This window comes from Sebastes umbrosus, chromosome 13 (assembly GCF_015220745.1).
Source record: "Sebastes umbrosus isolate fSebUmb1 chromosome 13, fSebUmb1.pri, whole genome shotgun sequence".
NCBI classification, from domain to species: Eukaryota; Metazoa; Chordata; class Actinopteri; order Perciformes; family Sebastidae; genus Sebastes; species Sebastes umbrosus.
The window spans coordinates 8,333,866-8,361,857 of NC_051281.1; the positions used below are offsets into that span (position 1 = coordinate 8,333,866).

Genomic DNA, 27,992 nt, shown 5'->3' on the forward strand with positions numbered 1-27,992 from the left:
TAAAAAACACACACTGATGCAACCGAAAGCCGGCCGGCCAACAAGCTCACGCTGAGGAGAGCTACTAGAGAAGCCAACAGTCCCACACACTGACGCCTTCCAAGTCTGAGCTAAACGCTTGTTACTTTTTCCAGGAGTCTCTCGTGTGCAACTGTGAGAGCTTACCACACACACTACCTTTCACAGTCATCTTACATCACTGTTTGTTTGATCAGCGCGGGTAATAAAGTTCCCATCTGGCTTCCCGACTGAGACTCTGGCCAACAGAGGCGGCACATATTTGTGGAAAACCACAAAAGAGAAAGACACAATCCTTTAAAAAAAAAAAAAAAAAGGTCTTATCTGATCCTCCTCTTGGGATTTCAAGTTCACAGATGGAATTAGAAGTTGAAAAGATGCAGTCGTGCCAAGCATGGAAAACAAACTTCCATCATAAAGGCAAGCGACGAGCAAGAACATTTAAAGCACAACATGACATGTGAGTTTTAAAGATTTCCACTGAATTCATGTTTTGAATCAGTTATGGACCAGTACTTTAAAAGCATTCATGTTTTTATACTGGAAATGTGTGGAAATTCTCATTTGGACTAAACTGCTTCATGCTAAAAAAAAGTCAAGGTAAAACTTGTGTTTAGACTGAGTACAATCAGCAGTTTCTTTCTGCAGACCTTGACTCACATTTGGGAAACTCAACAGTCGCTGTTTCCAATTAGAAAATGCAGACACATTCAATTTATTCTGCATTACATGCATCCATTGTGATTTCACAGCAGCATGTCTCCAATTTTACAGTCTATTTTTATCTGAAGCAACCACAGTGTTAATACTGTAGTGTGATGTAGCATTTTCCTACATCTACTACACTTTTTTTTCCTTCCCCCATAAGGCATTCCTCTCCTATGATTTGTATAAGTTCCCGGCTGGATCCCACAGGGGGATCCCAGCAGAAAGAAAGCAGGTCAACTCTGACAAGGAGGAACTTTGGGGATGTTTCTCAGAGAGGTGAATAGTTTTATTCATGCAGTCCATGCTGAGCAGTAATTTATTCCAGTCAGCAGCAGCATTAAGAGATCTCTTAAAACCAGGGGGGCGACTGCAGGGTAAACCCACCTTCACTCAGTTTTAAAAGCTGACATTGATCTTTTCTTTTCTGTATAGATATCCACAGATCGCAGGGCACACTATGTAAGGATATCATTTTAATTAAATAGGAGTGGAGGTCAGAGTTTGCTGTTTTCATTTAACCCTGCACAACTGATGAAAAGAGAGAGATTTCCATTCACATCACAGATAGTTCAGGTGCCATCTGAAAAAGACTGAGTGAGTTGTGAGAGTTGACACATCTGCTGCTGCTGCTTGCTGTCCTCTGAGTTGCTCTGCAGCAGTTTGACTCTCCAGTATAACAAAGATGGTGCGTAAAAGCTCACAGATGTATGCAATTAACGATCACACTTGGGTTTGAGTTAAGAAAGAAAGACAAAAAGCGAAGCTTAAACTCTGTCCTAATAACAGTTTTATCCTGCAACCATTGCAACTATCGTGCACAAAGAAAAAAGAAAGATAAACAAAAACCCAACCCCCCTTCCTGCCTGCCTGCACGAAGTGAGGAGGAATGAATGAGTTGGGAAGCAGCAGACAATGCAAAGTTAACTTTGGAGAAAAAGTTGCAACAAATGGACTCGCAGTTTGTTGCATTTCTCAGCACTTATATGTAGCAGAATGTGTCAAACTTGCCTCTTTATCTCTTGCAAAAGAGTTGCTCCCCTCTCTCGTCTTTAATCCACTCTGCAGACTAAAGTAGGATCCCAGAGGTTGGTTGTCCCAGTGTGGAGCAGCTCTTCCCCGCTGCTGCCTGGTTACTTTAACTCGTGTCCTCTGTGCTGGATGAGGCTGAACGTGGCTCTCATCTGGCTCTCAGCACTTTGAATGGAGCTTCTGGATGGACTTGAGAGAGAGAGCAGTAGGGAGGGAGTGGCTGGAGCAGGCTGGAGAGGAGCAGCGTCTCTCTGGGCTCGTCCAGCGTCCCCTAATCACCTCCAGCGAGGAGGGGGGGTTGTGATGCATTCAAATGTTGTCGGACATAATAGAGTTTCTTTTTGTTTTTTTGTTTTTTTAGCCACATGAAGCACTCTTTATGACTCCCCTTTATGAGAATTGCCTTTTCTGTGATTTTATTTATGTTTTATGACACTTTAGTTGTTTTACTATTTTGGTTTTCATGTGTTTAGTTATTGACTTTTAGTACATTTTGTTATCTTTGTGTTTTAAATGTGTTCTGTTTTTATTGTAAAGCACTTTGTAACTGTGTTTTGAAAGATGCTATATAAATAAAGATTATTATTATTATATTATATTATATCATATTGTATTATATTATATTATTATCATTATCATTATTATTATTATTATCATCATTGTTATTATTAATATTATTATTATTATTATTATTTAAATGTATTTGTTTCTACTTATTTTATTTTTAATTTTTTTTAATAATTTCTAATGCTGATGTTTTCTTTTGTGTACAGTTTGTTCATAATCTTTTGTAAGTATGATTATATTATTATTATTATTATTATTATTATTAGTGGTGGTAGTAGTAGAAGTAGTAGTAGTAGTAGTATTTATTTTTAATTTAATTTTTTTCTACTTATTGTTTTATTTTATTTTTTTATAATTTCTAATGATGATGTTGTTTTATTTTGTGTACAGTTTGTTTATAAACTTTTGTAAGAATGAACTGTAAATTACATATATGACAACAATCTTGAACAAAAATAAAGTTTAAAAAAAAAGGATTACTGGAAAATTAATGAATAAATTATAGATGTGGGATGGATAAATGGACTGATAACTTGTTGTTAAGTCGAAAGTTAAATTTTTTAAATTAGATTGTCTAGCATATGTATGCAAAACAATAACAATTATAGGGCAAACATTTTCATCTTATTCCAAAATTAATTAATCAAACCAAACATGTTTAAACTTGGAATCAGAAGCAAGATTTACGAGGTGAATGCCAACGCAACATTAAAGTTTTTCCCATCATCCCATAGACAGATAGCCATCCACCCGACAGCACAACACCCCCCTCCTGTGTCTTAATGCTAGATAGCAACAACTTTATTGACCCATTATTTAATAATAGCCTATTGGTGTGTCTTATTGGATTATTGATTAGGCTAAAACCATAGTGTGTATAAATAGATACATATATACTTTATATATAAAAAATATATGCTTTATACACAGTTTATGTGTTAAATGCATTTCTGATGGCCAGAATAGTGACCCAGTGCAGTTTTTCGGGTGTGAAACCTCCATTCACTATTATTAGTGATGTGTCGTCACGAACGAGCCGGTTCAAAGAGCCGGCTATTTTAAGTGAACAATAAGAGCCGGCTCCCGTCCGAGGGCCTTTTTTTTCGTTTTTTGTTGTTGTTTTTTTATTAATTCAAGGCAGAATGATAGGACGATCTTCTCCGCGCCACGGGCACTCCATGCACTGACTGTGACTCATGGTACGTGTCCACAGGGGCGTTTTGTATCACGAGGCTACGCGACGCTTCCCAGCATTGGACGCTTGGTGGGCTGTCTCTAGAAACAACGCACTAGGCTCCTGATTGGACAAACGCTTTCCCTCTGTGGGCTGCTGCTCCCAGCTTTCAAACCGGAAACAGTATGGAGGCTCGTTTGGAAACTTTCTTTCTCTTATTTCACGAAAATAGTTCACCGGAATGTGTTTCTGAAAACATTTGAGGCGAGAAATAAGCCATGCAGTTGCTGAATCTATCTTTATTTTGGATCGACAACATTTATTTTAAAAGATTCTCGGGAGTTTCGAGAGGCAGCGAGTCGCGTCGTGACGCTCCGTTTCTCGAATCACGACGCCACGCTACCAGAATGCATTGTGCGGCTGCTTACATAGACAATGAATGGGGAGCGTGGAAAGCACGGAGCCTGTGGACACGTACCATGAATGTTGTGTTAATGACGTCCGTGCGATCAATCAGGTGATGACAGACAAGGATCATAACATCAAAGCAGGGAGGAGCGGGGGTGCACGGCGCGCTGAAGGCCTACAGGTACAGAGCAGGAGGGAGAGGAGGAGAGGAAGAGAGAGAGAGGAGTGCGTTGCGCGAATAGCAGACGAGATGAGTGACAGTCGGAAACGAAGCAGCATGTAAAATTATGGTATTCTGGAAATTATAGGGTTTAGTATAATTAAATTGAATAATTTAAGTGATATATATGTGCACACATGCTAATCATAGGTCAAAACAGCTAAAGCTAAATTTGGCTGAATTATATAAAAGGCAGAAGTGATAAAATGAAGAGCCGTTAGGGAGCCGAAAGAGCCGGCTCTTCTTCTTGGTGAGCTGAGCCAAATGAACCGGCTCACTAAAAAGAGCCTAAATTCCCATCACTAGCTGACACAGCTGCTGGTCTGTCTGGCTCTATGCGTATCCATTGACCCGTTAACTACAGACTTCCAACTGTACGGGGGGATTCTTTACAAGGAGTTACGTTTTAATACTTAATTATGCATAATAGGCAGAGATTAAATTCAACCATATTATATTAAGGAATAAAAACAAAACAAATTAATATGTTTGTTGAATTTTAACAATATTTTTTAAAGATTTTAACAATTTATGAACTGTACTCCCCCCCTCATACACACACAAGTGTAATGACCCACTTCTTACACTGTTAACGCGCATGCGCAGTTGCTGTCTACTCTCTTCCTTCTACCTCTGCAGCTGATTGATTGTAACCTTTATTATTAAGCGTTACTGGGGCAACAGTGGTATTAGTTTTTATATATTACGGACTGTTTTTGCTCAATAAGAGGATTTCGGTGAGTTGTTATGTGTTTTTATTGCATGTAAATGCAGCGGTCGTGATATATTGAAGCTTTATTGTGGCACTGCGTCAGGCTGATCGCAGTTAGCTAACACCCGTCCCTTTAACATGTTCAGCTCGCTAGTGTCACAGTTTAATGCGTTATATGTAGACAATTAGTATCATAAGACTGAACACTGATAGACAAACATCCAAGTGTTGTTGTTACACAGTTATTATCATGTTGCTATGAGTGATTTATACCCAGCTAGCAGTGAAGCATCATTACCGTTATATGCACCTCTGGCCCACATCTGCCAGGCTGCACTGTTTCTTTATTTTTGCACAATTTAAGACTATACAACATATATATAAAAAAATAAATTGAATGATATACAGTGCAGCCTCCACCTAGAGACAAGATTAATATAAAGAAATAACATGACTGCATAATAGTGATAACAAACAATATATTTAATAACCAAAATAACAATACAGTAAATATATAAAAAAAGCAGAAGGTCGTTTTCAGTTGTTAAATATGCTAATGTAATAGGTGATGGCTGGAATAGTTTGTTTTCAGCCAAGTGCATAGCCTAACCCTTTTTCCCCAAATGCATCATAGATAGAAATAATTAGATTCCCATTTGTATGTCCTATTCCTGATCTTATTTTCTTTCCCCCTTTGTCTTCCAGAGTGTCTTTTATGAGTAATCAAAGGCAGCAGAAGCCTACGCTAACAGGCCAGCGTTTCAAAACCAGAAAAAGAGGTGAGGAACTTTAAAGGTCCCACAGCCTGCTGTCCTGCGCCGCGAAGCTTCGAATATACCTTCAAATATTCCTCTGGACATGTCTCTTATAAAGTCATAAGGTCATAAGTAAGTGGCAGGAATAAACTCAAGTAAATATCTGTCTTTTCCCCAGATGAAAAGGAGAGGTTTGACCCTACCCAGTTTCAGGAAAGTATCGTACAAGGTCTGAACCAATCTGGATCTGATTTGGAGGCTGTCGCAAAGTTCCTTGACGCCTCTGGCGCCAAGCTCGACTACCGACGCTATGCTGAGACTCTGTTCGACATCCTGGTGGCTGGTGGAATGCTTGGTAAGAGGCGGGACTCTTTCTAACATTTGTTTCATACATTAAACAGCTGAACACGATATGTGCCATGAGACTGATAGTAGCCAGGAAAGCTTTTATATTCTTCATCTGTCAACATACAAAATAAGACTCACAAAATTAAGAAAATGTGTCTCTTTTCAGCCCCAGGTGGAACCTTGTCAGATGAGGTAACTCGCACGGATTTCTGTCTCTTCAAAGCACAAGAGGACATGGAGACCATGCAGGCATATGCCCAGGTGAATACCATTAAATTCCTGCTCAATGTTCACTGTCATAGCAGGGAAGTTAAAGGGTAACTTTGTTTTGTTTTTTCAAACTGGACCCTATTTTCCCATGTTTTTGTGTCCAAGTATTGAGGGAGAGCGCTGTAGACGGCAGCTGCTCAGAGGCTGCACTATGGTGCTATTGGGGCAAGCTGGCACTGTCATTTACGCCCACTAAAAGTGCTTGTTTTTGCCATGACAGACTTGGATTGTTATTATAAGTGTCTGACAACATTATGGAAAGAGTCTCGTTCAAGGAGAAGTCTAAAATCAGGCGAGGTGACGTGTTGCCGGAAGACAACGGTGGAATAGTGGAATACATCCATGGTGGAAAACGCAGCCGGTGTTGTCAGAGTTTGTTGTGTTGGAGTTCAGAAAGCGTAGCTTAGCGCTATCTAATAGATTTTCAATGTCATGTCATGGCTAAATATTTACATGATTTCAACAATGTGGACGAGGTCTTTGAATTCGATGGCCCCCCCGATGTTCAGATTTCACAACGAGACTTCTCATTGAGACTTGGACACAATAACAAACAGATGGATCAAGCGAAAGGTAAAGAAAACCGTTTTATTTCTCTGTTTATTTCCTAACACAAAAACATGGGAAAATAGGGTCCATGTTGAAAAATACCAAAGTTACTCTTTAAAGAATCGTGCAAATAATGAAACGTGTTTTATGTCTCCTTTAGGTCTTTAACAAGCTCATCAGGCGTTACAAATACCTGGAGAAAGGCTTTCAGGAGGAGATTAAAAAGGTTTGTCTTTACAGGAACACACAGTACCCGTCCAGGTCCAGTTTCTGAATTCACAACCATGTTACTCCAACTCAAATGTAAAACAATAAAAAAAGAAATTGAATGTTTATCTGACTCAATTCAGCCTACGGGTTTGTGTTTATGTGTTTTCTCTTTGGCAGCTGCTGTTGTTTCTCAAGGGCTTCACAGAGTCTGAGCGCAACAAGCTAGCCATGCTAACAGGAATTCTGCTGGCCAACGGCAATCTCTCCGCAGCCATTCTCAGCAGCCTCTTCAATGAGAACCTAGTCAAAGAAGGTACTTACTTCTCTGCCTCGTAGGTGAGCCCAGTAGTTGTGTTGTTCATTGTTTCTCAGATAAGGTCCGCAGGTAATATAAACCAGGGTTTTTGTTTTTTTTTTTTAATTCCCCTTATGTCTCTAGAACCTGGGATGGATTTTTTGTTGTTGTTAAAAACAGTTTCCTCTGTTGCTTTTGCTTTTTATCTCACTCTCCCTTTCCTTCCCAACGTCTGTGTTCTCTGTGATTTCCTAACAGTTTAAGGATAAAAGGAAAAACAACATAAATTTACGTCCTTAGGCGCGGCTAAATGCTTTACAGTTATTAGTCTATAACTAGCAGAGGGATACGCAATCATGCCAAACAAGTGCTGAGACACTGACCAGGCACTACCCAGGAACAGTTCATGAATCACTTTCACATATTTGGAATTAAGGAGTGAAATCCTTGTTTATTGTTGAAAAAGCTGCAAACTGGACAGCCCACAATATCACATCCCAGATCTAGTGCCGACATAATGGAGCAATGAAACAACCAATTTATGTTTCGAAGTTGTTTGGTTTAGTTTATTAAGATCCCCATTAGCTACGGCACTGCAGCAGCTATTCGTCCTGGGGTCCACAAACACACTCACAATGTGACAGTGCAGGAATATACAGGACAAGACAAAAACACACACACACAGAGTAAAAAATAACATAACGTTACAGATTAAAATAGCATAAGACTAAAACACAGACACAGTTGAGTATAATGGAAAAGCAGTAGACGCCTACAGTCATGTCTGATATCCGTGGCAACTGAGAAAGATGCATCAAGAATATAAAATGCTGTTTAACTCTCAGGATTTCTAAGTCATTCAATCAAGGAATCTGAACTGATTCTTGCACTGCATAATCATTATTAAAATCATATTCTTCAATATGAGTTGGTAAATGTGAGAGGTGACTAATGACGTTGCTTGCACTCTCACTAAGCCACGTTGTACATTTAATGATAGCTAGATGTTTATCTAGTCTTTTTGTCTGTTTGTTTTGCTCTTGTTAATTTAATATCTTACATCAAAATCAACACACGTTGTGTGCATTACTGTATTTTTCTGAAACACAAGTATAGAAAGCATTTTTCTTTGCAGTTCCAATGACGAGCCCATTACTACACAAATTAAACATTTGGGGAAATTAGTTAGTTGGCATTCACAAATGCACGCAGCTTGATTCCATACACAGACATGCAAACTGGCTTACATACTGACACGCCGAGCTCAAAGAACCAGCGCCAACGAAGGGCAGCTGATCAAACTGTAGTCCAACTAATGCTGGATTTATGAGGCCAATACTGATATAGATTGAGTTTTTGTTCATTTTTTAATTCTTTTCTTACATAAATGCATAACTAAACAAACATTTTTGTGAACCAACGTACCAACGTACTGAGTGGTATATTAGATAAACATCGTCATTGCTTTCTGGTTGACAAATCATGAAATGGAGACAATGTTTCTATACACCCTTTTCTGTACTGCAACGTCTTGTTATTTATCGGTCAACATGCGCTGAATATCACTATGTCTGCAGTCAACTTGCATGCTTTGTTGCTTAATTAATAGTCTGCATCCCTAATCCCAAAAAAAGAAAGCCCTGAAGACTCAGCATTATGGAAAGACAAGATAGCCCATCATTTGTGTGAATATGTTTAAATGGTCTTGTTACATGCTTGGAGTATGAATTTATAATGTCTGAAAAAAAGATGCAGATGGCACTGTGAAGTTTTGCTTTGCTTTGACCCGGTGTCGTCTGTCTTTTGCTCGTCAAAGAAGCAACTGTTGTCTGGAATGCTTCAGTTGGTCTAGGACCATAAAGATACTGTAGATAGAAGGGAGATGTTGAATATTTGAAAGCGGTGTCACTGAAATCATATAATATATTTTTAGATATATACTAGGGCTGTCAATCGATTAAAATATTTGCTTAATGCAAATGTATTTATGTATTTATTATAAGAAATCAATTAAAGACACAAAACAATGACAAATATTTTCCAGAAACCCTCACAGGTACTGCATTTAGCATAAAAAATATGCTCTAATCATAACATGGCAAACTGCAGCCCAACAGGCAACAACAGCTGTCAGTGTGTCAGTGTGCTGACTTGACTATGACTTGCCCCAAAACTGCATGTGATTATATGCATATGATGCCAGGATCTATCTTTAAAACTGAGCCCCCTACAACCTTAAAATCGTGAGATGTGTTAAAGAAATAGGAGCATTAAAAAGAATATGCGTTATTATCCTGTTAACTTTGACAGCCCTAATATACATATTTAATACACCTGGGGTCCAAACTAATTTAGTTGAAGCACCCTCATTGTTTGAGGCAGTGTTCAAGTTAAAACCTCTCTAATCGCATCCTGTGGAGTTGTTTACCAACGTATTACTCAAACCTAACTTTATCCCGGCAGGTCTGTTAGCAACAGCTGACTCACATCTTTATGCATTTGTTCAGGTGTCTCAGCGTGCTTCGCTGTAAAACTCTTCAAATCCTGGCTTTCCGAAAAGGACATCAACTCTGTTTCTGCCAGTCTCCGAAAGGTTGGCATGGACAGCAGGCTCATGGTGAGAACGGCACCTCTAATACAAAATCTTTTACAAGACTCAGACGCAGTGAGGGTCAGCAGTCTGTCTGTGCACTCTAAATAAGGTTGTTTGATGAAAATAAAGTGAATAATCTGCATGACTTTAACAGAGTTCCAAGCTATTGTGGCGTCCACCACTCAGGCAATTAATGAACAAAGGCATCTGATTTGCTGAAGAGGGCTTGTCTGGCTGAACAACGTTATATTTGACTGTGTGCTTTTTTTCAGGAGCTGTTCCCTGCCAACAAGCGAAGTTGTGAGCATTTCTCAAAGTACTTCTCAGACGCCGGACTGAAGGAGCTTTCAGACTTTGCCAGAAACCAGCAGTCCATGGGTGCTCGCAAGGAGCTGCAGAAAGAGCTCGAGGAGCAGATGTCACGCGGGGACCCCCTCAAAGATGTAAGCCTTGTTTGTTTTTCAGCTGCTTTTTACATTAACTGAGTCCCATTTTTGTGCATCACACCACTTAGGATGGCACTTAAGATTGCTTTCTTCTTAACCTCTGCTCCCCCCCGTTTGTCTCGAGGAGTGCTGGAGAAAAGCACGCAGTGAATCAATGACTAGTTGCCGAAATCCACTCAACCTCAACATATTATCTGCTCCTGCAAGCCTCCGTATCCTGCCAGGGGTTCGCATACCTCAGACTTCTGCAGGGTTTGATAAGCAATAAGCCTCCGCATATGCCGGCCAGGGTTTGCCTGCTTTGCCAATAATGTGGTGTTCCATCTCTGGGCTTCCGGTCTTACAGATCATCCTCTACGTCCGAGAGGAAATCAAGAAGAACAACATCTCCGAGCAGACGATGATTGCACTAATTTGGTTCAGTGTAATGAGCTCCGTGGAGTGGAACAAGAAGGAGGAGCTGGTCACAGAACAAGCCATCAAACTTTTAAAGGTGACAACTCTTGTTATATACTGTAGCTCTGCTCTTCCACGACTCTGTGGCAGTCATAATAACGCACTCGGAAACGAGAGATCTAAAGAAACATACGGATGTTACTCTTAAATTGTGATGGTGACGGCTGCTGTAGGATTTGAATGAAGCAGAGAAGATAATTGATTTACTAAGCCTAATCCATTTCACCGGCAAAGTAGAAGTAATGTAAGAATTCAGAATCAGATCTCTGCATAACTCTAATTTTCCCTGTTTTACATTCTCAGCAATACAGCCCACTGTTGAAGGCGTTCACCTCCCAGGGCCTCTCTGAACTCACTCTCCTGCTGAAGATCCAGGAGTACTGCTACGACAACATCCACTTCATGAAGGCCTTCCAGAAAATTGTTGTGCTGCTCTACAAAGGTACGTTATTCGTGTCCATAAAGCTCCTTTTTTCCCATCCTCACATTTGTAGGAGAATAAAAAACAAGTTATTTTTATAGTGGGAAGCTATGAAGCCATGTGTGAATGATGCCAGATGGCCAGAGATTATCGGCAAAAAGTTTGTCTTAAATTGCTGTCGTCGACCTGCCGGTGCGACATTTGTTTTTCAAACACCTGTGAAAATATTTGCGCTGTAGGCATCATGTTGAATATCATTTCTTTTTTTTTATATTGAATGTTGTTTGTTTGTTTCTTTTTATAGCGGACGTATTGAGTGAGGAGGCAATTCTGAAGTGGTACAACGAAGCCCACGTTGCCAAAGGAAAGAGCGTTTTCCTTGAACAGATGAAAAAGTTTGTTGAATGGCTCAAGAATGCAGAGGAAGGTAAAGCACATCACGGTCTCCTTTTTTCTGCCTGCCAGTTGCTGTTTTTGGTTCTACCTCCCACTAGGGCTGGGCAATATCATATAATAATATATATATTGAATAAAAATGTGTATTGTATATATTTTTCTATATCGTTTCTATTGTGATATAGGCTTATAGGCCTATATTTATTTATTTTTTCTCTATAATTTCACTTAAAACTGTTTATTTTGCACTCAACTTCTTCAACTGAGAAAACACCCTACTTTTCATTTGTCAAGTATTTAATTCACACAGGAGTATACAAAAATAGGCTTTACCATATGGTTATTTCATATAGACTATATATTGAGTTACAAGAGAACATGTTGTATCGCGATATATATCGTTATCGAGATATGAAATGACCTATATATCGTGATATATATCGTTATCGAGATATGAAATGACCTATATATCATGATATATATCGTTATCAAGATATGAAATGACCTATATCGTGATATATCGTGATATATCGAGTTATGAAATTACCTATATATCGTGATATATATTGTTATCAAGAGATGAATGACTATATATCTTTATCAAGATATGAAATGGCCTATATATCATGATATATATCGTTATAGAGCTATGAAATGACCTATATCGTGATAGAAGTTTTTTGGCCATATCGCCCAGCCCTACCTCCGACAGCCATAGGTTGCAAAAGCATGCCATTGGTTTGTGCTTTATCTCATTTATGCTGAATAACAAACGGATGTAACTGATTTATCCCCGTGTATTCTGCTCCTTTTTTTCTGTCCCACCACCGTGCTGACCGATGTTTTCTTTTTTTCCAGAATCCGAGTCTGAGGAAGAGGAGGCGGACTGAGGACCTCTAGCTATAACTACCATCTTGATTTGTACTTTTACCTTAACATAGATGCAGTAGAGGGACTTGTTCCAGAAGTCTGCCTGTATTTTGTTTTTTCCTTCTCTCTTCCCTACCTCCTAATATCTAGTTCAACTGTACTGTAAGGGCTTTAATGTTTCTTTACTTTCCATCATGTTTTCTGTCTCAATCAATACTTGTCCTCTTCTTTTTACTCCTCCAGGAGCCGGTCACAGTGCCACATTTAGCTAAATAGATTGAAAAACCCCTTCCATGTAACAAAGGGGGACATTTTTTTGGACAGATGGTTCCCTTTAAAATTAGCCAGTTTGGAGGCATATTTCACAGCTATTATATTTAGTCATGGAACTCATTCTTAATTGCCAGAGGTCCATCTGTGTAGCCATGATATCTGGGTCCTCTGAAAGGCAAACTGTTTTTGTAATCTCGTTTTACATTTCTGCCAATTTTGTGACAACTTTGAATTTTTTGCCATTTCTTTTGGATTCTGTCTGGATTATTATAAGTGATGGAGATGTGCCATTTCCAAACAGCAGCGGTCATGGCTGCAATGCCCCATACTTTTATTGTTCTCTACATCTTGAACCATGCAATTATTGTATTCTTTTCCTTTACCATACAGTTTGACTTTTTAAAATAAAGGGAAATTAATGGTTTTCATTACTGCTGAATTTACTGTTACATACAGTCATATCAAATAACTATTATAGCGCATAACACACATAATAGAAATATTATGAGCAATTAGAAGAAATTAGCTGAATATATATACACAGCCAATGGTGTGGAAAGGCTCTTGCATAAATTCAGGGAAATCCATCTGTTGTGTCACAGATCAGCCCGTGTTTCCCTCCAAATTTCCGATAGTTTGATCTCTAGCTTCACCTAATCGAGTAATGAAGAAAGGCAGCCCGGCATGCGTGAGGTGAGGTGCAAACAACCATCTCATCCAGCTCACTTCTATCCCACATTAAGTGGTAATTATGGCTCAGTCAAGCATGCAAAAGTGAGAGTGAGATGGTGATTTGAGTTGAGCATTCATCGCGACAAGTCATTTTACAAAGTCTGAGAAACAGACCGCTCATTTCGATGCCGTGTCGCGAAACGAATTCGGAATTTTGACAGCGTATTTAACCCCAATGCGTGGCAGGTGATATTAAAGGTGCTACTGATAACATTTAGCCATTGCCCTTTACTTCACAACAAGTCGTTGCCAGGCACTTACCGTCCATTTCAGACATTTATCTGTGTTTTCCACACTAACTGACGACCCAGAGATACCACGTGATACCAACGTTGTTTTACTATCGGCTCACAAGCCTTGTTAGAAGTGGGAACCAAACGTCAGATATCTTCCACAGAGATAAACAAAACATTCATTTTGGAGCCGCCAAAATTCATTAAATTATTAAAGTCATACTTTCTAAAGATTCTGTGGGTCTATTGTTTTCTTTTTTTTCGTCTACATAAAAATGTTATCAACAAGACCTTTAAAGCGTCAGGAAACTAAGTTTTGATTTCCCGAACCAAGCTAAAATTCTATAATTCGGTAGCGTTGAATCGAGACCATTATCTCTTCCTCTGGAGAGGATCTATTCATGCATGGCTTGACCATTTTTCTGTATCTTCCAGAGGGAAATTATTCACTTTAGCACTTGCTATCATATCAGACAGTTACCCCTTGACTTGAATGCACTGGAGTGGCTATGGTAGAAGTATTGTAAGTAAAAGCGAAGCTGAATGACTGAATAGGAATTGTGTAGACCCCTGGTCACATTTTCTCAAGTGTCTTTTCACAATGGCCTTGCTACACAGATACGGTAATATATTCTAATCCAAGTCAGCGTGCATATTGCAAAGGAATACTGTACAGTGGAGTCGAGCACATTATTGACTGATTATCAGTTTCACTGAGTACCAACAGATGGCAGTAAGTCCTTAAGAGATGCCTCCTCCTTCCATTAAAGCCCCTCCACAGTTTAAGAGTCAAGCTCAAATAGAAAAAGCCATTTTGAAGAAAAGCAGACTAGAAAGTATTAGACACAGGCAGAACTACAAAGTATCCGACACCAGTGTTTTCTCTGCCTCTCTGTCCCAGGAGGATCTGTTTGCCTTTTGGTTTTATTTAGTCACTCTAAAGAACATGAAACAATTTGGCAGAGTGACGTGCAGGGAAAGGGGGGGAAAAAACGCGGCTGCTTTTGAGATTTGGGTGTGAGAGCGTGCCCACACTTGAGTGTGTGCAGCGCTGAATGGCAATGATGCTCCTCATCCCCTTTCCACTGGCAATAGCGTTTTGGTGGGACTGTTATCTGCTTGTTACCAGCAATGCCTCACTTCACACCTCACACAGAGAGCTCCTCCCTGCATGTCATTTTGTACAGCCACCGAGCATCGCCGCGTACTGATGAAAGGTCTGGTATAATGAGCTGCATGTGCACACTGCGCCCCTGACACATCTGTTTGTTCTGCTCCCATTTTTAAGCAATTACATATACTGCTGTATATACAGTAGCTATCCCAAGGCTTGCCTTTTTCACAGTTGCGTCTCAGGGTGTGAGAATTGGTGGCACTGAACATACTGAGCGAGACAGACTTGTCTCTTTAGTGAGAGGGAGGCCGTAGGTGTCTGCATCCCCTTCTGTGACTTCTTATACATGTTTTTATCTCATTATCCTGCGGCATTCATAACAAAAGAAAAATTGTTTTATTTTTGTAATAATCTTTTTCAATGATGTGAAATGTGTGTCAGAGAAAAATAGGAGAACAGAACTTGTTTTATTTTTGGAAAAAATAGTGTCTCAGTTGGACTTCCTGCTTGAACTGAACAGCCCAGCACAATGTGCCAGGGAATGCCAGGGGAGTTTGTTGAGAGCAATTATTCTGGATTTCACACTGCGGCTTTGGTCAGTAAACACGACTCAGACTGCAATGCACAACTCATCTGAATAATGCTGTCAGAAAACAGAGGGAGACGGGGCAATGGTTCGTTTGAATGAGAAGAGAAAGACTTGAGATAATTACTCTGCTTTCCGACAAAAAAAAAAAAAAAACACTACCCGCCTCCGACCATGCCATGATGTGCTGAGCACAAAAGATGCACTGTTTTTTTGTTTTGGGCAAATTGTAAGCGATATCTGTTTGCTTTGCATTTCAAACAGCATTTTGTCGCAGGCCAGTGTTTTTTTCCGCTCTGCTGCTTTTGTATTTATGAAAGACCACTCTAATGCCGGGCTTAGCACCCAGGTGAAATATGGAAATGAGGATCAACATGTTGACTCACTAAATGCTGCCAATTTGTCCTCGGATCAACTTCTGCCCAACATCCTAAAGCAGTGCAGCCTCCTGACTCAATGTAGTCATATTATGGACAGCTGAGCACCTCTGTGACAGGAAGTAGCCGCTAAGCTCTTAAAACCAAGAGGGCTGAGGAGGTTTTTTTTGGGTTACAGGCTGACAGCCGCGGTTGTCTGTCAGCTGGTGTTGGTCTTTGTCCCTGGAGGTAACACTGCTACCCTCAGCAGCTTTGTCTCCTGGAGGCAGGTTGCTCACAGCTGCCTTTTTAATGTTGTGGCCTCAAGGTTATTCATCATACTCCTGTTTCAGAGGCAGCTTAATTAAAGATGACAACTAGGTTTGAACCGTTTAGACCGTGGCTACTGCCTGACTGAAAGTACGGTCTCTATAATACCTTAACCTCTGGCTTTTATTAGCCTTGGACATAATTTGTTATGGTTTTACTTTGTGAAAATCTGAATCAGAAATACTTTATTGAAATTGGGGTGTTGCAGTTGCTCTTGCATAAGAAATGTAAGAAAATTAAAATAAAGGAGTAAGTAACATGTAAATCTGTATGTACATAATGCTACAATATAAATATATGTAAAGAAATATAACTACTAAAATTAAAAATAAGAAAATGAGAATATAAGAAATATGAAATATATACAAATATTTGCATTAAGACATGCAATATATATAAAAAGTAAATACAAAATGCTTATAAATGAGTACAAAATGCTGAGAAGTGGGTTCTATTAATTGTGTTAAATATAAATGCCAGAATGGTATGAATTAAAAATGAATAAGAATATTTCTTGAATGTGCAGTATAAATGCAGTATTAATGACAGTATTGCACAAATGATTGTACAGCTAAGTCAGTACCTTTATAAAATGAAGGTAATAATCATAATAAATGCTAGTGCTGGGCAGTATATCGATATTATATTGATATCATTATATGAGACTAGATATTATTTTAGATTTTGGATATTATAATAGGGCATGAGTGTTGTCTTTTCCTGGTAATAAATGCTGCATTACAGTAAAGTGATGTCATTTTCTGAACTTACCAGACTGTTCTAGCTGTTCTATTATTTTCCTTTACCCACTTATTCATTATATCCACATTACTGATGATTATTTATCAAAAATCTAATTGTGTAAATATTTTGTGAAAGCACCAAGAGTCAACCCTATAATATTGTCACAATATTGATATTGAGGTATTTGGTAAAAAATATCATGATATTTGATTTTCTCCACATCGCCCAGCCCAAAAAATGCTCAAATAACAGTATCTAATGTACAGGCAGTACAGTGGATAGTGCACAAGTGGGTGTTTTTTAGTTCATCCATGTAGTTTTCACATTTGTTGGTTTGGCAGACAATGCTGGCAGGATAAATTCTAATCAAACCTTTCCACAGAGAGTGAGTTAGAATCCCATCCGTTATGCCAAACTGGATGGAGCCAGACAGGAAAGCAACTTGTTAACAACACATTTATTGTGTTGGGTAAAGAGGGCACAGGGCCAGAGACATATAGGTGCAGCTGCTACAAGAGTGGGTGTGTTGTAATACACCGAAAAGGCTACTACTACTAATTTCAACCACCTGAATACCTCAACTCAGATAATCGTGACTTTATCCCTACTTTTTTATTTGTATTTCACTTTTTTTCTGTCTCAAAAAGCTGTCTGCTGGTCCCAGTAATGTCAGATATATGTTTCTTTTAAAGGACCAGTGTGTAACATTTAGGGGGATCCATTGGCAGAAATGGAATATAATATTAATAAGTATATTTTCATTAGTGTATAATCACCTAATAATAAGAATTGTTGTGTTTTCGTTAGCTTAGAATGAGCCGTTTATATCTACATAGGGAGCAGGTCCTCTCTACGGAGTGTGCCATATTGCACCACCATGTTAGCCCAGAACGGACAAACCAAACTCTGTTAACTTTTCCTGCTTGTGCCGGAGTCAATAACGTTACTCGCTCCCGTCGTTGCCGCTGCTCTCTCTCTCTCTTGCTTCACCATTCACTTCCAAGTACACATACACTCTAAGCACTCTACTCTAACAACTCGCTCTAGAGAGAGCCATTTGAGTGTTTGCATCGGCTACTGTAGCAATCCTAAATCTACAACTTCACAGCTAGATACCTCCAGATCCTACACATTGTTCCTTTAATCAACATCAACATCAACAGGAATCTGAACAGTGAGTGGAAGATAATTTCAAAACGCCCAACTGTGGCTATTGTGCTCCTCCAAAGGTCATCCAACTGAGGGGTTGAAGCCAGAGATGCTGCAAGAAAATGGCTTTGCTTTCCTTTAATTAAAAAAACAAGACAGCAGACAGCTGATTCATAAAGGTGTGCACTACAACATTGGATGAGTTATAATTGAAAGGATGAAACGTGCAAGTTGTGCAGACAGGGATCATTGATCTGGCGGTCACAACAGCCTGAAATAAGAGCATCCTCGCCCCCTTAAAGCCCCTCTGCCGGCTTATGGGGACCACACTGAGTGTGTGTAATGGCCTGGCTGTGAGAGTCTGGGGGATTTAGCAGCTAGACTTGAGTCAACACTGGGGCTCATCACAAACATCATTACTTTCCTGGCTTGTCCTTTTTCCCTCTCCAGTGGCCCAGGTCTCATAGCTGTGTACAAACGACTGGGAGCAAAGGGATGGATGGCCTACATTGATAAAGAATGATTTACTCAAGGGTTGCTGTTTAACGGGTACGTGCTCGTCTCTGGCTCCGTATCCACAGGAAAAAATCTCTTAAAAGGAGTCTTGAAGAGCACTCATTATCACTAGCTCACCTTCTCCAGCTGCTTATTCAAGAGTTTCCACTGATTATTCATACATCTAATCATTGTCATCACGGCTAAACAGGCCACTGCTGGTGGGTACAGTAAGTGCATTCAGTCAGAGCTGTGCAAGACGTGAAAGGGAAGGGGTGGGCACTTTGACAGAGACCTCATGGGAACACCAAAGCTACATCACAACACTTTGGCTGTGACAAACTGCTCTGATAACTTGCAAATGGAATGAAAGTTTGCATCTCCAGAATGTTTTTAACGAGACTCCCTGGAGTGTGGCATAATGACTGTGGAACTCTGCAATGGGGAAAGAGAGAGAGAGAGAGAGAGAGAGAAAGTGCGAGTGTTCGGTCTGCATGCAGCTCTCAGCTTTCTTTTGCCCGTTTATGCACCAGCGGCTCTAGGGACTCAGACTGGCTGCGGAAAGACATGAAAAAGCCTCTACAAAACTGTTTGTTTTTGTAAGGAATGGCAGAGTAGGGAGGAGGAATTCACTTAATATTAAATAACTTCTTATTTATTTATTTTTTGAGAAAATATAGCAGATATTCAATAAAACTCACACAAACATGAAGAATATTGGCATTTTCAAAAATGTAATTAGCAAAACCTCTCCAAAGACACATTAGGTAAGCAACAGGAGAAGCTCTTTACTGACTCACTTTTCATGGTTCTGAGTCTTTTGCAATTATGTATATGTAAAATCCTACATAATTAATATATCAATTTAATTTTACGGCAATACGTATTTTAATATTTTTTTCTCTCAATACAAAATTGCTGAAAATAATAATAATACTTTTAATTTGAATAGCGTTTTTCAAGAACTCAAAGTTGCTTTAGACTAAGGAGTGGTGATGAGACAAACAACAGACAACGTGACTCAGACACACAATGATGAATGGGAAGGAGAGATAATGCTCCCTACGGAGGAGAATAGCTCACACTGAAGCAATGACATTAAATTTGACATCACTAGGTAATTACTCTTTTTCAAGACTCCCATTTTCCAACGTATAAAGGAGTTCTTTTTTTCAATATCACCCAATGAGGCACGGAAGAATCAATAATAGTCGGAAAAAATAAAGTAGATTTGAATATATTTGGGATAAATCTACCCAACAGCTTTTGTTTGATCCAGTTCCCTTCTGTCATCTTCATTTATTTATTTTTTTTTTAACATGAATTATGTTAAGAGAATAGCAGAGACCTTGTAAGGATATAATGTTGAGGATACATTGAAATAATTATTTCACATTTGGACCATGCGATCTAATGAGCAGTGGGGACGCACAATTAAAACGATAACTCATTAGGTCAATATGGCCATTTCAGTCAGATCATCAAACAGATTAATGAGACATGGACAGGAAACAGATGGGTTTCAATGATAAATTTGTGATTAGCTCCTTTTTGTCATTACAGATCATTTATCTTTTTTTCACAGAAATTATGTAAAAAATCACAGTTTTGTCCAAATATGTAAGCCTAGTTACTTTTAGCTTATAAGGCAACCACAAAGAGGAGGTGGTATGAATTTATTCAGCTTGTCAACATCAACATTACGGTCATGTTATAGGCTAATATAGACAGCTCAGTGGGAAACTCTGGGTCTGAATAGTGAAGCCAATGCTGAAGTGCCTCAAACTTGCATTCTTTCTAATAGCCAGCAGGGGGCGACTCCTCTGGTTGCAAAAAGAAGTTTGATTGTATAGAAGCCTATGAGAAAATGAGTCTACTTCTCACTTGATTTATTACCTCAGTAAACATTGTAAACATGAGTTTATGGTCTCAATCACTAGTTTCAAATCTTCTTCAATACAGCATGATGTTCATTTAGTAAATGATGGTCCCATTTAGAGTCAAATAGACCATAAAGCAGGGGATGCTATCTTGTGATTGACAGGTTGCTACCATGGCGTTGTCCGGTGTGGGTGTTGTCCGTGTTTTCGTCTTACAACTTTAACCCTTTGACAGTGTGTTTTCAGTTCATGAAAGTTAATTGTAACATTTTGGTCGCCTAAAAATGTCTTAATAAGCGTTTGGTTGTACTTAGCTCCACCCTCTCATGTCACTTCTGGTTGCAAATAGCCAAGATGGTGAAGGCCAAAAACAAAGATGGCAACGGGCAAAAACAAAAATGGCAAGATGGCAACGGGCAAAACAAAGATGGAAACAGCCCAAAACAAAGATGGCAACGATCAAAACAAAGATGGCAATGACCAAAATGTCGAACTCGAGGCTTCAAAACGGCAGTTCACAAACCAATGGGTGACGTCACAGTGACTACGTCAACTTCTTATATACAGTCTAGGAGACAGCTAGATCAGCGTCTTTATTTGTATTCTAGTCTAGTTAGATAGCCTCTTCAGAAAAATCTAAATCTAAACGAAATGCAGGTTCTGCTGACTCACACGGCGTCATGTCTCCAAAGATGTGTTTGCAAAAACTCTGAGTTCATCTGAGAAGCTTGATCAGTAGGGATTATTCAGCATTTAAGCCTGTGTGGTCACACCCTTGTGTAAGTGTTGCTTGAGTTATGTAAGGGTATGAATTGCTGTGAAATTCCAGAGCAAAGATATTATTACAAAGCTTTAAAAAACGTAGAGGTGAAGTCACAGTCCTTCCCGTCTGCTGAGGGATGACTGTGGCATCCTGACAGTAATAGATTCCTCACCACACTTCTGTTAAACCATCAGTCTTCTGCTCCCAAAAATGTACTATTTGGCCTTGGCATGTGATGTTGAGTGACTGTTTAGTGTAGCTCTTCTGTACAAGTTTAAATATGGCATCCGTAATCAATATGTTGGAAATACTGTGTACATATACTGTATAGTGTGAAGTATACACAGCACGCCTGCAGCTTCAAGTTGGATTTAGATTAGACATGCTCTTCATATTGTGCTACTGAAAAATAAAAAACTTTTTATGTTGCATTTGGCAGGGCTGACAATGGCATTGTCAAAGCATTTCCATGTAGCACATACACTATATACAGTGGTGAATACTCAAAGGGTTTTTCATGAAATAAAAAATGAAGGAAAGCAGGGAAAAAAGATGCATTTATAACCACAAGCGGAAGAGACATCATACACATACTGTATATATTCAATAAGAGACTCTAACAGACTTATTGAAAGGTGAGTGACATCTCAAGGCTATTCTTACAACGAGAAGCATAAAAACTGTGACTCTCGTACAGCAAGAATGCCAGTGCCATGACCTGAGACTTCTACAGTGCTCATAGCCTCTACGCATTTTCCATTATGGACCAAGGTTGCTTCATAGCCAAGCAAAATAATCGAACTGTTAATTCTAGTGGGGGCTGAAAGCTGCAGCCATCCTACAATATCCAGACCACAGTGAAGGCCATTACAGTCTCCATCCTGTTCAAAACTGAGCCAGCAAGCTGGGAATGAATATTTTACATCATTCATTTTAATGTTGTTTTAACTGAATAAATCCAATTGTGAATATCACACTTAACTAGTTGGGTATCTTTCATGCTTTGCAATACCAGATTCAAATAAACAGCAGGTTTCCACTCAAACCTTGAAAACAACTCCATGGTCGTTGCTGTAGTTTGAACAGCTTTTACCTCTTGCTGCTAAAGAGGAATAGTTTGGAGAATGTTAAAAATGTTTAATCCTTAAATCTGGTAAACCTTTCATAGAACAAAGCCTGCTGGTTAAGTGGTGAAAAGTCCTCAAGGTTGGACATATTTTATTATTATTTTAGCAAAAAGAAATAGTTCAACATTTTGGGAAATATGCTTATTCGCTTTCTTGCAGAGAGAAGACTGATACCACTCTCATGTGTGTACAACATGTAGCTGGAGCCAGCTGCCAGTTAGTTTGGCTTAGCATAAAGACTGGAAACAGAGGCTAGCTTGACTCTGTCTATAGGTAACACAGCACCTCTACAGCTCACTAATTAACACGGTATATCTCCTTTGTTTAATCCATACAAAAACCAAAAAGTAAAAATGACACGTTGTGGTTTGTAAGGGGGAGTTAAGTGCCGAACTATTTCTAAGCTAACCATCTGCTGGCGGCAACTTGATGTTTACTGCACAGATGATATCAATCTTCTCATCTAACTCTCTGCAAGAAAGTAAATAAGCGTATTTCACAAAATGTAGAACTTTTTCTTTAGTGAAAACTGACATATAGACATTGTGAATGGAAGTATGAGAAATGATTTCCAGTGTTTAGAAGCCCATCCTGCATCCTACAACAGACTGTATATAAGAAGTGGACGTAGTCACCGTGACGTCACCCATTGGTTTGTGGACTGCTGTTTTGAAGCCTCGAGTTTGGCATTTTGCCTGTCTGGCATTGTCGCCATCTCGTTTTTTTGCAACCAAAAGTAACACGAGAGGGTGGAGCTAAGAGCAACCAAACGCACTGTGAAAGGGTTAAAGTTGTAGGACGAAAACACTGACAACTCCCAGACCGGACAACGCCGTGGTAGTGGCCTGTCAATCACAAGATAGCCACGCCCTAAAGCATCCCCTGCTTTATGGTCTATTTGACTCTAAATGGGACCATCATTTACTAAATGAACATCATGCTGTATTGAAGAAGACTTGAAACTAGCGACTGAGACCATAAACTCATGTTTACAATATTTACTGAGGTAATAAATCAAGAGAGAAGTAGGCTCATTTTCTCATAGACTTCTATACAATCAGACTTCTTTTTGCAGACAGAGGAGTCGCCCCCTGCTGGCTGTTAGAAATAATGCAAGTTTAAGGCACTTCAGCATTGTCTTCACCTTTCAGACCCGAAGTTTGCCCACTGGGTAAAACATGGATTTTCCACCAGCCCTTTTGGTGCTGTTACCTGACGCTGACCTTGACCTGTGACATCCAACCTCCTTGTGGAAATGCCCACAAGAGAAAATCATTTTTTTGTAAATAATTATATTTCCTAACTTGCGATATGGAAAGCTTTCCTGCACTGAACAAAAAATACACTGACCTGGTCAGATTTATTACTTGTGCAGTGCACAAGCTGTCATGTCATGTCAGACAAACATCAGAAACTGACTTTGGCAGTAAACCAGCACATTTGGCAACTCTGCCTCCAAAAAGTTACAGTAGCCTACTAAATTGTTTTCCCCCAATTACGTTGTGGTGACAAACATAATCACTTCCTGGATTATGTTCAGAGGCGTGTGCAGTCACAACATCTGAAATGTAACCAGGCTCATTCTGAGCTTTGAAAGCAAAGACTAAGATCCTGAAATCACTTCTGAAATTAACCAGTGAAGTAAAGTATAAGGACTGGTGTATTTCTTTTCCGATTGTGTTGTGGAGAGAGACATTTTACTGCTCACAGAGTGTAAAGAACAGCGATAGTCTTAAATAGAACATAATGACGGTATATAACAGCAACACCATTTTTTAGGGCAAATCATTGGGATTTGTCTGAGATGATGGAAACATAATTGCACATCTAATCTAAGCCTTTGCTTATTCAAGCTGAGGTCGCAATCACAAATAGCAGGAAGCTTAAGCGACATTGTGATCGAAAGAGGTGACTATTATACTGAAATCGCAGGACCTTTTAGCTCCCACACAGAGGAGAGATTGTTTGGTATGATTTCTTACCCACCATCTTTACTCTCTATCTTAAGAAACACACGAGCAGAATGTTTATTGCTAATATCACCTTTTCCTGTGGACATTGCTGTGATATGTATTACTTTCATAACACACAACACAGTTATTCTAAACTCTAAAGCAACCCTCCTTCCAAAAAAAAGTAAAGAAAAAAAGTAGGGCTGTCAATCGATTCAAATATTTAAACGTAAATTAATCACATCTTTTTTTTTATCTGCTCAAAATGTATCTTAAAGGGAGATTTGTCAAGTATTTAAAACTCTTATCAACATGGGAATGGGCAAATATGCTTGGTTTATGCAAAAGTATGTATATATTTATATTGGAAATCAATTAATAACACAAAACAATGACAAATATTACCCAGAAACCCTCACAGGTACTGCATTTAGTATAAAAAATATGCTCAAATCATAACATGGCAAACTCAAGCAAGACAGGCAACAACAGCTGTCAGTGTGTCAGTGTGTTGACTTGACTATGACTTGCCCCAAACTGCATGTGATTATCATAAAGTGGGCATGGCTGTAAAGGGGAGACTCTTGGGTACCCATAGAACCCATTTTCATTCATATATCTTGAGGTCAGAGGTCAAGGGACCCCTTTGAAAATGGCTTTTCCCCGCCAAAATTTAGCATAACTTTGGAGCGTTATTTAGCCTCCTTCACGACAATTGGATACCAATGGATTCCTTAGGTTTTCTAGTTTCATATGATGCCAGTATCTTCACTCTAGCTTTAAAACTGAGCCCTCTACAACCTAAAATTTGAGTTAACACGTTATTATCGCGTTAACTTTGGCGGAATCCCAAAAAAGGCATGGTTAAGAGAACACATGTACAAATCATACCAGAAACCAATTTGCTTGGAAGCAGAGTATTGTATGATATTGATCGATGAAACAACTCTATGTTACACATATACTGTATGTACTGTATAGAGAGATGCTGCTATGACTTGCCTTCACATGATGCTCCAGGGTTGAGTTATTGTTACATATTTGCACAGAGTACATACAATAAGGATATTTTGTCTTTGTCACTGATGAGATGAAAGTCAGGTGAAAGCCATCATGCCGTATTGATTTTGCCTTCCAAAGCAGGAGATGAAGAGAAATAAACCAGGCAGAGAGATTTTTAAGAGACAAGCGGGATTGTGGGGCTGCAGCTCAATAGCAGGATCACACCCATAATTGTACATTCGGTGTATTTTAGCACGTTCGGTTTTGTGCAACGCATAAATTTCAGTGTGCACTTTTTGAGCTGGATCTAACGAGTCAGTATATGATTTTTATTTAGTGAATAAAAATGATTTCACAACAAAGTCATGGTCGTATAACCTGCACTGCTGTTTTGTGGCTTCGAACTGAATTGTGTAAGGCGTTTACTTCATTACTCAATTAAAAAAATAATGTGGTCGTAGCATGTTTGCACAGTCTGTTCCCTGTAGTACTGTACACATGAAATATGCAGGTTCTCTCTTATCTTTGCATTATTACACACCACTGGGCACACAGGTCAAAAGCATCCCAATTAAACCAGCTTCATGCTGACATCGTATGTCTGAGTAGACATGTTTTTATGACCAACAAGTAATTAATCATGCAGTAAAATATGCTGTAACATGGAACAGTGTTAGCTTTCTCTTATTACAGTTTCCAATTCTACAGAGCAACCAGAGGAGAAGAAACATGTTTCAAACTGAAGGTCTTGACCTCTCCCAGCTTTGATATGTGCTCATCCCACGGTTATCCAAGTCAAAGTAGATTTGCAAAGGTAATGCAGTGCACTCGTAGTCACAGCCACGGATGGATTACAGGGACCCAAAGTGTCAGGGGCCACTCCTGACCTTCACCTACACAATGCCACTCAAGTAGACACACACCAACTTGGAGGAGACCATAATTGACCACAAAGAAACATAAAATGACTACAAAGAGACTCAAAATGACCACAAAGTGACTGACAATGACTATGAAAAGACCCAAAATAACCACAAAGTGACTGACAATGACTATGAAAAGACCCAAAATGACCACAAAGAGACTCACAATGACTATGAAAAGACCCACAATGACCACAAAGAGACTCACAATGACTATGAAAAGGGGCAAAACAACTACAAAGAGACTAAAGATGACCACAAAGAGACTCAAAATGACTACACAGACTCTCAAAATTACTTTAAAAATATTCAAAATGACCCCAGAGACGCAAAACAACTACAAAGATACTCTAAATGACTACAAAGAGACTCAAAATGACTACAAAAAGAAACTTAACAACTATGAAGTCTGTGTGTCCATTGTCTCAATATGCCCATAGACACCCAGCCAGCACTTCAATTTGCATTGATCTGACCGTAACATCGTTCCTCAGACCCTGATAGTTTAAGAATCTTTCCAGGGTCATTGAGGAGGCGGTACAGTTCAGGGTTTCAACCGTTAGTGGCCTTCAGGCATCAGAAAATGACTCACAAACATAATTCAGGGAGTCTCTCACAGCCGAGTAGAAAGCCTTTAGAAACTGTTTGCTGAATGTTTTCCCCAGCCTAACTTAAGATGAACACGACTCAGTAAAAAGAGTGCACCTCTCTAGTTGCAAGGTCATTTTTTTGGTTATTTTGATTTGCCAAATGGTTCCCTATTTACTTTTCTTACTTACCATATTCATTTGAAATACACAGCATTTTGAGGCATTGTTGTGGTGAAACATTGCTAATCCACTGTTGAATGTAACAAGGGCTCTCATTGGCTCTCATTTGAATTATTGCGGTGTGCGCCTTTGAAATTTTGAAAATGTCCAAGATGAATCACGTCTGAGGAGCGGAGGCCACCCCGGAGCGTGACTCCTCCTCTGCCATCCTGGAAGTGTAACAGATACTGAAGAGCTCTTCTGAGGGCACAAGTGGCTGTTTATCAGTAAAATAGGGGCACACATTGAAACATGCAGTCATCAGTCACCAGCACAACATGGACTTCCGCCAACAAACTATCATCTTTTTGTATAGGTTACTAGAGAAGTCTTTATGGAAGATGCTTAATTGTTGTTTGATGCAGCTCCAGAGATCCTTTGTGGTGCACTAAATCCTGCTGCATTAACACAGAGAGCAGTTACCACATTACAAATGTATTTGATTAGTGGTGAATTTACCATTCTGAAAATTCAAGGTAACACAAGGTGAGTAATTGACATACAAATGGTCATTTGGTGGGTGAAGTATTCCTTTAAGCAGCTGCTGAAATGCTAAATTGTTCCTGATTATATCTTGCGTCTAAAAGCACACAGGGTGCACTGATAGTATGAAAAGACTGAAACCGGAACCAAAGATTTAAAATATGAGAAAAAAACAGTATAGCTGTTCAAGTCTGACAGCAGTATTTGCTTTTCATTGTCACTTTTTTTAAAAGAACATGGAGCATGAAAGCGTGATGTTTTCTCAAAACCGTCCTTTATTCACTGGTGTACCTAAACACTGTAGGCAAGCCTTTTTTCCATATCAGCTGCAGCACAGAGGGCCTGACTCAGCCGAACAAAGATGTCAGAAAATCTTATGTTTCTTCACCCATAGGATGAGGGATTTAAATTAGAATAACTGCTACAGCTTGTAAACTGGGTAAATGTATTGAGAATCAGAATACCCGGCACAGTTAGTGCCTCGGCAAGCACCCGGCAAGCCCTGATTCATCTCTGTTGGCTGATAGGAGACACTGGGACTAAGTCATGCAGACGGTGAGTATTAAAGCAGCCGCATTGTAACTCCATAAACCACA

General features: G+C 39.3%; 2 protein-coding genes across 7 annotated transcripts in view; one reads left to right on the forward strand and one right to left on the reverse strand.

The window, feature by feature from the left end:
• Positions 1-2,037, reverse strand: part of myo1b (myosin IB) — a 71,444-nt gene extending 69,407 nt beyond the window's left edge. For 3 of the 6 annotated variants that reach the window (XM_037788966.1, XM_037788968.1, XM_037788965.1), the window contains exon 1: positions 1,735-2,037. The gene's annotated coding sequence lies outside the window, so the exon portion shown is untranslated. The remainder of the gene's footprint in view (positions 1-1,734) is intronic. The other 3 variants (XM_037788969.1, XM_037788970.1, XM_037788971.1) reach the window with 2 other exon arrangements.
• A 2,678-nt stretch (positions 2,038-4,715) lies between these two features.
• LOC119499788 (basic leucine zipper and W2 domain-containing protein 1-A-like) lies at positions 4,716-13,146 on the forward strand. Its single transcript, XM_037788972.1, has 12 exons — positions 4,716-4,861; positions 5,542-5,615; positions 5,770-5,946; positions 6,106-6,200; positions 6,919-6,984; positions 7,146-7,281; positions 9,771-9,880; positions 10,129-10,299; positions 10,649-10,795; positions 11,062-11,200; positions 11,484-11,606; positions 12,434-13,146. Exons 2-12 carry the CDS (start codon positions 5,552-5,554, stop codon positions 12,463-12,465), a joined length of 1,260 nt encoding a protein of 419 aa, XP_037644900.1. The 5' UTR covers positions 4,716-4,861; positions 5,542-5,551; the 3' UTR covers positions 12,466-13,146.
• Positions 13,147-27,992: the final 14,846 nt, after the last annotated feature.